General features: G+C 35.4%; 1 protein-coding gene across 2 annotated transcripts in view; it reads right to left on the bottom strand.

Moving 5' to 3' along the window:
* Nucleotides 1–2,927: 2,927 nt before the first annotated feature.
* LOC149794780 (uncharacterized) overlaps nucleotides 2,928–12,791 on the bottom strand; it is a 35,430-nt gene continuing 25,566 nt past the window's right edge. For both annotated transcript variants that reach the window (XM_089964427.1, XM_089964428.1), the window contains exons 5-8: nucleotides 8,766–8,965; nucleotides 4,880–5,224; nucleotides 4,445–4,528; nucleotides 2,928–3,070 (exon numbers count right to left, since the gene is read on the bottom strand). In XM_089964427.1, coding sequence (XP_089820553.1) covers nucleotides 3,018–3,070; nucleotides 4,445–4,528; nucleotides 4,880–5,224; nucleotides 8,766–8,965 — 682 coding nt within the window. In that variant the 3' untranslated portion in view covers nucleotides 2,928–3,017. The remainder of the gene's footprint in view (nucleotides 3,071–4,444; nucleotides 4,529–4,879; nucleotides 5,225–8,765; nucleotides 8,966–12,791) is intronic.

Here is a 12,791-nt window from a genome sequence, read left to right as displayed (position 1 = left end):
TGCCTAAAATAATATTTAAAGTTTATTTTGCATTTCCTAAACAGCCACCTTTCTTACACAGCCAAAGTCCCCCCCCCCCATGTAAATACGAAAGAGAAGTAGTACTGAAGAATGAGAATCCTTGAATCTGAATGATCCCTTTCTTTGTAAATCCTATAATCAATTGTCTTCTTTATTTATCAAGACATTGATTAATTCTATCAACGTGTAGAAGGTCTGCTTGAGAACTTAGCACGCTAACCACCTAGCCAACGCGGTTAATAGTCTTATCGTCCATCCATCAATCTATATATGTATCAAAGGAATAGCGGTCACTCAGCAGGACACACGGTACTAATTATACGGAAGAACTGTGAATCAGTCTAGAAATAGGTGAACAAATAAATGAGTATTTACTGGTTTGGTGGTCCATAATTGGTTAATAATGAAAATTAAAATTTTAGTAAAAATATATTTTGAGAGCTTATCCTATATGCAATTTTAAAAAAATATAGACAAAATTCTATTGATGCAATTTTAGTATTTATACAGGCTTGACTCAGAAGTACTCAATAATGAAAGTAGCACTTGATTCATTTGGTGCAGAATCAATAACGAGTTTCATGCACATGTAGATAAACAAAATGCCGCGGCTCATATGGTGTTCTCCACACATAAGCTTGCGCCAAGGTTAGATGTGCATTGATAATTATAGGTCTCATTATCAGCACCCAGAAATTTTAAGTTATTGAATTTTGAATATGGTAGTGTTTCCATATGTTTACTGTTGGAGGTAGGGGCCCCGAGTGGCCGAGTGGTCTAAAGCGCTCTCCGTTACGGATCACTGCCATCTCACCTCTGTCTGCATGGGTTCGAGTCTCGGATTCGGCCAATGTGGGCATGTGAGAAAGCTTGCCAGTAGCTTCTCGAGGGTCGGTGGTTCTTTCCGTGGATTTCTCGGGTTCTTCCTCCACCATTAATACTGGCCGCCATGTATAGCCTATCGTGTCCTGAAAAATGGCGTTAAACCCTACAACAACAACAACAACTGTTGGAGGTGAATTTGTACCTTGAGTCCTGCATTAAACATGCCCGAATCGCGGCTGTAATGTTATAGGTTAGCATCGTGATAAGACCAAGCTGGGTAGGTTGTAGTGATGTGTCTCAAGGCAAAGTATATATACTATACTCCGTTTCTCCATTTGGCTCTGCAGGCTATAATCTTTCATATGTTGATTTGCCGTTAAACACTAATCAATCAAGCAAGCATTCAGTGAATCTCTCTCTCTCTCCGTCCGTCCAAATTACAACAATCCATCTAACTTTCTGCGTATCAGACAATTGTAATCTATATATCTAATTGTATGTCCACTCACCCAGTACAAGATTTAAACACCCAAATAACGTCATAAGTCCGGAAACACGACATTTTAGTACCGCGATATAAAATCACGATTAGCATCTATTTAATCGAAAAAATAAAATTGTGGTTAAATAACAAGTCATTAAATGTCTGATATAGTATTAAAAAGGAAAATATCGGCACTTGTTTCAAATTATAAACACATTATTCAAATGTCCCTAACCCCTAACGTAGCAAATGAAACGTACACAGCAATGGAGTGTTATTGGATTATAAAATGTCCTTAGCTCTCTCAATACACAGTTAGTATAAATTGCAAATTTCGTCTTAAATATCCGAAGAAACTAAGTCTGATTCATTGTGTGATTCTCTGTCTATGAAACTTTCAGGTGAATGGCGTCATGAATGCTGAAGACCCAGTAGGTTTACCAATTAAATCAAGCATATCTCTACTTAAACACGAAGACTGAAAATGCAACGAATATTATACGACGTGATCACCACTTTTCTTTTGAGATCCCTGAAAACAATTTGATAAAGGTGAAGATCTTGGTGCTACCTGTTTCTGTCAAATACAGTTATATATGATAGAATATAAATTTACATCGCATCTTTTTCATAATATAACCAATCGTGACAAGAAATAGCAGCATGGAAATATTAATTTCTTCAAAATTATAAGTGGATTACAAAGTTTGGTCTATGGAAAGGGGCTAAGACATTTAAACTCAGTTGTGTTGAGGAGATAAAACAAATTTAACCAAGAGAGGTATATTTATGAATGAAATATTTAGCACGATGCTCCTTTTAATAAAGCTAAGAAAACTTGTTAAGTTATTTAGAATTTCAACACACCATGACTTGCTACATATCACAAATAATAAACTCATTAAATAAATTTAATTTAAAATGGCACCTTGCATAAGACCTTTTTGAGTGTGATTGTTTCCTTCAGTTATAAGTTCGACAATATAATATTTGTTTTCTAATTATATTTATACAGAGAAAACAAAATTCAGTAAATGTTACATTATTACATGTTTTAACATTTCCATGAAGTAGAACAGAACAAAACCAACACAAACATCAAATAGCTTTTCAAACAATATTTATAGCCTGAGGAAAAACCACATACGCCATGACTTACTACAAAAGGTAAACTAGTTCAATAAATTAGATTTAAAACAGTGCTCGTTTTAAGATCTTTTCTTTTTCATTGCTTTTGTTTGCTTCACGCATATAGTTACATACAAAAGAAAAGATAAAAACTGAACATTTTACCATAACTAGAGAGATAGATAGACAGAGTGTTAGTTTTACAGACCAAAATTACCTTGAACATGATCTTAATTTATACAAAACTAAAATTCTCATTATTGATTGCACAAGAATGATATTATACAGCGTAGTATTAATTTTCAGTAAACCAGTAAATATTAAGACTTGGCAAATTAATATCTTAAGCAGTCCAAAGGATTCAAACCCGAATCGCCTTTATAAAAGTCTGAACGCATTCGAAATGTTTTGTACCTTACATAGTTGTCTGAATTAAGTGGGAGAAAATATTATTTAGAAAACAACCACATAAATATTATTTTTATTTGTTCTTTATTAACGGTAACCTTGATTTAAAGTATAAGTGCCATACAGACTTAAACTTGTATGATACTTCGTGTTAGCCAAGTACAGGTCCTTCAAATCGAGTTTCACAGTTGTTACCGGTAAACCCTAAAAAAGAGAAATATTTTAATTGTACATATAATCAAATTTTTATTCTTAAGTTGTTTCCAGTAATAATTTGATAGGAATTATTTATTTATTCAAATTATTAATTGGACTTAAAAAGGGCTTATTTACTTTTGGGGTTACAACACTACTTTGGGATTATTAAAAACTCATTCAAAAACATTCCTCATTACATCATTGTTGAACAGCAGCACATTCAAAACTGTTGGTAAATCATGTCATTCAAGACTACTGGTAAGCAGACGATCTTGACATTTGGAGCATCAGAACATTCAAGACCATTTTCTAGATCAGCACAATCAAGACTATTGGAATTCTTTCGGAACATTCTATACTTTTGTACTTGTGTCAGAACATTTAGGATGATTTTGACTTTAATTCACAATAATGTAAGTCCAGTTTCAATTTACACCTTAGATTGTATAGAAGTAAATTATTTTGTTGATTTCACTTAACTTGTCGGGCTTGCATCTTTCTGTTACGTAGTTTAAGACCATAGATTTGTTTTTGTGTGGGTATATGATTTTATATATATATATATATATATATATATATATATATATATATATATATATATATATATATATATATATATATATATATATATATATATATATATATCAGAATGTTTACAGAGACCTGAATTGGACTTAATTACCTGTTTTAATCCTCCTTGAAGTAACAACAATTTTTGAAGCAATTTTTTATGAAGCACTTGGTATCAACTGTCACATGAAAGATAAACTGCTACAGTTTAATAACAGTTAATTTTTCAAAGCAATTCATCATATAGAAGTAGGATCTTTCCTTTTAAAAAAGCTCTTGCTGCAAGGCAAAATTTGACACAGTTTCCACTTACGCTGTGTAAACAAATCTTTTCAATCTTTTTAAGTATCTAAATTCCATTGGCCATTTCAACATCAATTTCTCGTGAAATCGAAACACATTCATTTCCTGCACTAAATGTCATCATACATTATAGCAACTATTTATTCCATCATATCATAGCGTTTTTCAAGACTGATGTATTTCATATATTGCATGATAAAATATGTATCGAGGGGCTGGTTCGAATTTTTAGGCTATTAGAATTCAGATGTATCGAGGGGCTGGTTCGAATTTTTAGGCTGTTAAAATTCAGAGGTGGAAGGTAGGCAAAACCCTAATGACTTGACTGAGCTGTTAAATCGAATAATACCGAACTGGGAGTGATTCATGTTTATCTGATATTTTACTTCGATTAGAAATTATGATTTAAAGGAATTCAATTACCTTTTACTAAATTCACATTAATGTACCTAACAAATAGAAACGAGCAATTTGATTTTTCAAGAAAAGTAGCTGCTTTATACATACCAATATAACAACAGCAGTAGTAATCATTTCTGTTCGTTCCATATCTTATACAGCTTCCTCGAAAACTGCAGCCACCGAAATAAACTGTAAATAAATTAGTTAAGATATAAGTAAATTAGTTAAGATATAAATAAATTAGTTAAGATATAAATAAATTAGTTAAGATATGAATAAATTAGTTAAGATCTTCACATAAGTTGCAATATCAAAATGGTTTTATCTAATGAACAAGCATTATTACTTGACACAAGGTTGCTGTTAAGTAAATTAATTGACACCTAGTTTTCTCTGCTTGATGATGGTGATGTTGTTGTCATTCTTGCTTTTGATGATAATAATGATGATGATGATGATGATGATGATGACTATTATTATTATTGTTATTATTATTATTATTATTATTATTATTATTGAGAAAATTGTTTTATAAATCACCATCTTGTCTGGAAATATGAACGCCACAAATACGTCTGGTATCACTCAGAAATGCAATGGATCCGTCAAAGGTTGTGGGCGTTGTAAGAAGTAAATTCAACTCAGCACTGGTGTAGAAGAACCCCATTATTGGAAACTGTAGGTTGCTTGGAGTTTGAACGACAAGGAGCTTGGCAACATGAGCGAATGTTCCTGTGATTAATGTCTGAATGTTACCAAATGTAACATAACCATCAACGGTAATATTTCCATCCGTCTTTGTCAGGTTTAATGCGATTGGATCAGCCTGCTGTATGGAGCAATTATATGTTCCAGTCCATGAACTTGCTCCGAAATCTGGTCGATCTGGTATAGAGAATAATAAAAGGTACAATAGTAAGAATAGATAATTAAATATTAAGATTAAATTCTGAATTCTCAAGAACTGCTTTAAAATCAAATTTTGCTGATCGAATGTAGTGGAATGGAACAGTGGCGCACTTAGGGTAAGTAGCGCATGGGGCGACTATGAAGGCCCAAAGGGGTTTGGTGCACCAGGACCTCTAGCGCACGTGGTTTTGGCACCTAAAGACCGCCCACCCCTTCCGTTAGTACGTTCCTGGAATTTAATGACGACTAGCTAGTATGATATATCATTCCTAGGCATCAGCACAAGTCCGTAACCCGGAATCAGAGCGTTATAATCTTCTATAGCATGCATTGCTACTTCCACCAGGGCGCGGACCCGATAAATGATTCTTAAAGCCACATCTTATAATATAAAAATGAACGGATACAACCAGGCTACTGCCGGAAGTGACCTGCGGGCCGTATTTTGCCCACTCCCGTTCAAAGGAATGGTTCAGTTTTCTTGCTAAATTGCTTGGAAGATTTAGATTAGACTAAAACGCACCCAGTGTGCTAGTGTCAAAATCTTAGGAGGTAGTAGAAACATGATGATTCAAACCAGTCCGAGTATATGGGAATGGCTCGAGCAATCTAGTTCGTATTAGTTAGAAACATTCTGCAAACATGACGTTGGTTTGGATAGACAAAAAAATACGGATTACTGAAGCTCAAATATCACAGTTCTAATGTATTTTGTAATATCTGAACACGAGGCCGCTAGGAAGACATTATTTTATTATTTCTTTGTTTTTGCAACAAAATTGGTTTGTATCTGAAAGATATTTCCTTCCCTATTGTGACTGCTTCTCTCGGAATCAGAAAGATCTATGCATGACATGTCCAAACCTACGTTCAGTTAGCTACTTTTGAAAGATTTTTGACTTCGTAAAAGTGCAGGCGTAAAACCAACTGGCATGACGGAATGTTTAAGCAGACGTATTATAGTAGAGATCTACAATCATACGATTGCTATAATGTCTGACATTTTTTAAATATATTTAAATGTTGAACAATATTCTCGAAAAACAAAATGTTTTCCTATACCTCCATCAAAATAAAGAAGACTTGTGACAAAATTCAACGAACATTTCTGGCTGAAGAAAACGATGAGGAAGATAATGAAGACGGAAAATACCAACTCTTTCTGACTTTCTTCAGTCCATTGTCATAAAATGAACTGCAAAGAGTATTACTTAGTATGAAAGGAAGTGCTATAAACATTTTATAAACTATTAAATGCTATAAACATTTTATAAACTATTAAATGTATGTAGCTCCTTGCTTTCAAAAGGTCTCACTGCTTGATTGTCTAAGTTTTCCAAAAACGTTTCGAGCTGGTTTTAATGCATAACCTTTTTAACACTGTAACAGTCATTGCACTGTACAGGTTTATATTATCAAAAGTATTGTTTATCATTTATATTTTACCAATGTTTTAGATTTGGCTTCGCACTGGCATATTTTTGTCATAGTCAGTTCACACTCTATAACCACCACCCCACGCAGTTTTTTCCTTAGTCTCTAATATGTGGAAACAAACCATGGGGTGGGAGAGATTAAAAATCGTCATGTTGTTTGGAAATTTCCATGTCTTGGTGAATCTTCTTAAATGAATCATTATAATTTACCATATAGCGTGTGCAGTTTAATATTTTTGATATGGCAACACGTTAACATATCACTTTATATGATTCTGATTGGGCCTTATAAGCCATTGAAATGCTTGTGCAGTATTCTCTTTATTTATTTGCTGCGATCGTGGGAAAATTTCTTCACCCCACCTTCTGGAAAACGTTTGTTTTATATACCAATGTTATGAATATTTTTGCGGCCATTTTTAGAATCGACTGACCAAAACGGAATTGAGAAATAAAGGTCAGTTCTTTCTGAATAGGGCGAATTTTACCCTACTGGGGCTCGTCGTGGCCAGTATTATCATGAAAAATGGCATTAAACCACCAAACAACAATAACAACAACAACTAAAATTAAGGGTAATGTCCATTGATGGCATGCATGAGGGGATTGGTGGGCGGTAATCCTGTATCATGGAATGTACCCTATATAAAAGAGTTGTTTAAATGTTAACTTCTAGAAGCAAATAAACTCACCTGTGTTTATAGAAGAATATAAACATAAACCGGCCTCTCTACTAACAGAATTTTAGGTCCTTCAATCCACAATATTTTGCTCGATAAAATAGCTCAAACGATCTAAGACTGATGTATCCTATGTGATGCATCTCCCACTGTCTCCTGTTCGAAATTCAGCTAATGCAAATATCTGGTCACACATACATTACAGTAAATATGGAACTTCTTCATCCAGTAATAATCCTCTCACATGAATATCCAACAACTTCCAGTACTGAAAGTGACTAACTTTAGGTATCAACATTGTAATAATGGTGGTCTAACGTCAATGAAACAAACTATGTCATAACACACGGCAATTCCATACACATTCTGTATTGAGAAACAATGTTCTCTGAGTCATTTAATTATTCATTCTGAAGGACAATTACTCTTTTTATTTGAATTTATAACAGAAAATTTGATTTTAAATTGTATTGTTTATAAAACTGAACAAATATTCGACACTAGTTTGGGATTTTTATTAAGCACATTAAATGAAAGGTACATCGACTGAGTAAGAATGAATGACATTATTTCTTCTTTCTATTTATTTCCTTTACAATAAAAAATATGGGATGAAAAGAATCTCAAATGGGTACAGATTTAATATTAAATATATGAAACTCGTTGATTAAAGTCCAGCTCGTTTTCGCCAAGGCTCGTAAATGCTGGACATTATTCGACTCGTTTCATAAAGTCAATGATAAATCATTACCCTTTTTAGATCCTCCATATATCGAGGCATACAATATTTATCTTGCACATCAGGAACCTATTTTGAGTAACTTGTCCATGATTTGTTTAGCTGGTGGATGTCAGTTTTCACTGTATCCTTCCCCATTCACGTTCTTTACATTTAAATATGTTGTACTGAAGTGTTATTTTCATTTTTTCGCTTACAATGTTTAGAAGCTTCAGAAAGGTGCAAAGGATTTTTCAGAGTAAAGCATTAAAGTGAAAGGATCAAGAAGGTGACTGTGTATGAAAATTCTGTGCGTAACACTTAAAGTTAGACTGCTGTTGAATTACTCTTATTGTAGGAACATATTTTCTGACTAGTGGCTGTAAAATATAAAAAGTATTCGACGTGAAGAGACATCAGACATGGTCAGTTTTAGAATCCTATCCATGCATGTTAAACTCTTTCAGAAATGTGAAGTCAAAAGAAGTGCTATCATTGCTGATTTGTAAAAGCGCTCAGTAAATGATATTGTCTAAGTAAATTAGTGGTAATTAAAACACAGGCATAGTTCATTTAAAAATTGAATGTGTGATCCGTGACCATATCTCTGTGCTAGTACTTTGAAATCTTACAATCAGTCTGGTTTGAAAAATGAGATCGAGGTTTTGCTGTTCTTAGTTTACCATTGTAGACGCGACAATCCGCTTCGCCTTCGTTTATCTGTTCAGTACACTCGGGACCTGACCATCCGGGACGACACACCTTTTTGCCTTTATCATCACAACTGTAGTGACCATCACACCCGTTTTGGCCGACACATTTGATGGAGCAGTCGTGGCCGTAGTAATGCTGATCACAAAAAACAGAAACGCCGAAGAACAACCTGTAAAGAGTATGGTTATATTAGAAAAATGTAATTGTTAGTGTTATTAAATATGACGTCTGGTTTCCATGCTTTTCAACTTTTTTCAAGCTTGATAAGGTGTGTACTTTGTATATACCCTGATGAGAACAATTTGTGTTTCATTCTTGCCTGTTGTGAGATGACCGAAACTAAGTTGGTCGAACTTGCAGTGAGATCCCTTTGTATGTGTAATTGCAATAAAATGTGTTTCAATGGCTTGTAGTGAAAGCAATTCCAACTTTGTAAAGCGTGCCATTAGCATAGCGAGCGTTGTATCGCACGGGTCGTAATCCATTAATTCATGTGATAATCCTCAAAATTTGACTTCTCTGACTGATTCGTTGCGAACAGAATAACAAACGACAGGTGCCAAAAGTTTTAAATTTTCAGATGTCCTCACTGCATTGTTTGTAAACGTGTTACCTTCAGTTAAAGTTGCATTCCCAAGTGGCATAATAGTAAACTGGGACAGCTGCATTGGATGATTTAGTGCTACCCAATGAATTATAGTGACAATAATTAAGCAAGACTGAAGATCAGGTACAAGATACGATTGGGAATCTAGCGAGCGGCCATACTGTTGCGCAGACGAGATAACATGTCAGTAACCTGGGATCATTTCAGCCCATTGTTAATCACGAACGCATATCACAATGTAAGCAAACAGACGAAAAGTCAACTGCACACATCTTAACCATAATTAGTTATGGGGTTGGCAATGCCAAGTGATGATCTCGCTCTCTCTCATTATCCCATTGACATAATCAAACGAATTGTACATAACCTAAAGTCAGACTGTTCAAACTAAGAAAAAAATATATTAGATCCTCTGAGCATGTTTACATTCTAGGAAAATTGAGTCTTGTTCTTAAACCTATACGTCAATGAGAATAATTAGTACTACTTTTAGTTGGCAGCACCATGTTTTCCAAGCACTAAACAAGCAGAACTGCGCAAACTGGGTAGATTTGGTATTAAGGCGATCATTTAACATAGTTATAAGCTCTATCCAAGTCTGGTTTGGTTCGGCGTTGCATGGCCAACATACAAAAGTACGTTATTTAGTTCACATACAATTGGAATAAATGTCTTGGGCAAGGACAAACCAATCTTTCAGACACGGGCTGAGGTGATGCTAGAATTCAAACCGGCACCATGTGGATCGCCAGTACTGCACGGTAGCCAACTTACTACCTTGATTCCTGCCTTCACTAGTTCATGATGGGCCTGTCTCACATCTCAAAGGCCATAGTTTCTGAGAAAATGCAGCCTTTTTAAGTCATATGCAAAACCAAAAAATATGTAGGCTGTAAATTCTATAGTCAAATGATATTGCCGTAATCAGCGGCACATGAGGAGGCAGTACATTCTATAGACAAATGATGTTGCCGTACATCAGTGACGCAAGAGGAGGCTGTACTTAATGTATTCAAATGATATTGCAGTTAACCAGTGACGCATGTAGAGGCTATACAAACTATAGTCAGATGATGTTGAGGTACATCAATGACTCATATGGGGGCTGTACATTCAATAGTCAAATGATGTTGCCATACACCAGTGACGCATGAGTAGGCTTGCATTCTGTTGTCAAATGATATGTCAGTCAACCAGTGACGCGTGTGGAGGCTGTTATTCTGTAGTTAATATGATATGGCAGTAAACCAGTGACGCATGTGGAAATTTGTACATTCTGTAGTCAAACTATGTTGCGATTCACAGAGACTCATGTGGAGGCTGTACATTTTATAGTCAAACGATGATGCAGTACATCAGTGATTAATGTGGAGGCTGCAAGTCTATAGTCAAATGATGTTGCAGTACATCAGTGACTCAGGAGAAGACTGCAGTAACCCAGTGACACATATGGAGGCTGTACATTCTGTTGTCAAATGATGATGCGGTACATCATTGACTTTTGTGGAGGCTGTACATTCTATAGTGAAATGATACTGTAGTACATCAGTGACTCATGAAAGGCTGAAAGACCATATTCAAATGAGAGTGCAGTACATCAGTGATGTATGTGTAGGCTGTACGTCTATAGTCAAATGAGAGTGCAGTACATCAGTGATGCATGTGGAGGCTGTACGTCTAGGGTCAAATGAGAGTGCAGTACATCGGTGATGTATGTGTAGGCTGTACGTCTATAGTCAAACGAGAGTGCAGTACATCGGTGTTTCATTTGGTGGCAGTACATTCTATTGTCAACTTGCGTTGCAGTACATGATTAACACATGTGGAGGCTCCACATTTTATAATCAAATGATGTCGCAATACTTCAGTGACGCGTGTAGAGGCTGTACATTTTATAGTCAAATGATATTTCAGTACATCAGTGTCGCATGCTGAGGTTGTACATTCTATAGTCAAATGACGTGACAGTATATCACTGATAATGGGGAGGCTATACATCGTATTGTCGAATGATGTTACCTTACACCACTGACGCATGTAGAGGCTGTACAATATGTAGCAAATGATATTGCAGTACATCAGTGATTTATGTGTAGTCTGTACATTGTGTAGTCAAGTGACATTGGAGTACAACGGTGACGCGTGTGGAGGCTGTACATCCAATGTTTGAATGACGTTGCAGTACATCAGTGACTCACGTGGAGGCTGTACTTTCTTTTGTCAAATGACGTTGCCGTACATCCATGACTCGTGTGGAGGCTGTGCATTCTTTTGTTATATGATATTGCATTACAACAGTGAGGCTGTGGAGGCTTACAGTATATAGTCAAATGATATTGCAGTACACCAATGACGCATTTGGAGGATGTGCATTCTATAGTCGAATGATATTACGTCAGTGACGCATGGACGACTGTGGGAAATGCCTAACTTTACAATACTTATAATCCGTTAAAGTTTCTGACTTTTAGCGGGATGGTCAATTTCAAGAATATAATCGCCTCTTTTTATTTTATTTCATTGACTTCTTTAAAATATCAGACATTTATAAACGGTTCTTATGACTTCAAGTAAAACTATATCACACGATGAACATGGCGAACATGGAAGCCGTGACTTATCTTTGTTTATCAGGTGAATTTGCGGCGGGGCCCTGGGAGGTAATTTGTTTTGTTTTTCTGTTGTATTTTGTTTCTTCTTCTAAAATCAGAAACAGACATTTTCACTGGGAAAATGAGCAGACTTGTCATTGAAATTAGGTGAAAAGGAATAAAGCGACAAAGGGGAATTTAACATGGGAATGGCACCTGGTGTCAAAGGGAACTGAAAATGGGTAACGTCATGGGGTTTTGATTGAATGATTGGATTTACGTCGCGTGCGCCCAGAAGGGCATGTGCGACGGGACTTGGGGTTTATGGGGTAGAAAACTATTTACAGGGCGAAATGCATTTATAGGGACAAAGGTTGATAGTCTCTATCATAGACATACAGAAACAAACAAACACACATCCAAGCAAAGAAGACGGAAACACACAGCAAAGAAGACAGAGATGTTCCAAAGAAAGGCTCACAGACAGAATAGAGACTCCAAAAAGAAAAGTCTACTGTATGAGTACAAAACATTTATTCAATACATGGGCTTCTCTGGCCTGTGCTTTGCTCTACGCACTATCCATTTAAGATATACAAATTTGGACATGGAACAAACCTAATTACAAGTTATCTATTCTAGAAAACTACTTTTAAAAATGAAAGTTCATGCTTTCAAAAACACTTCATATAAAAGGTATTTATATTTCGTAAAATAATGATATTTTTCATGCTACAATTAATTTCCATTTTGAAGAAAAAGCTCATATAGTTCAAAGTTTTTGCTTCTCTTGTTAT

The sequence above is a fragment of the Sinohyriopsis cumingii genome, chromosome 7 (genome assembly GCF_028554795.1).
Source record: "Sinohyriopsis cumingii isolate HCF-2022 chromosome 7, ASM2855479v2, whole genome shotgun sequence".
NCBI classification, from domain to species: Eukaryota; Metazoa; Mollusca; class Bivalvia; order Unionida; family Unionidae; genus Sinohyriopsis; species Sinohyriopsis cumingii.
Note: the sequence above shows the minus strand (reverse complement) of the source record. Positions and strands in the feature narration are given on the sequence as shown.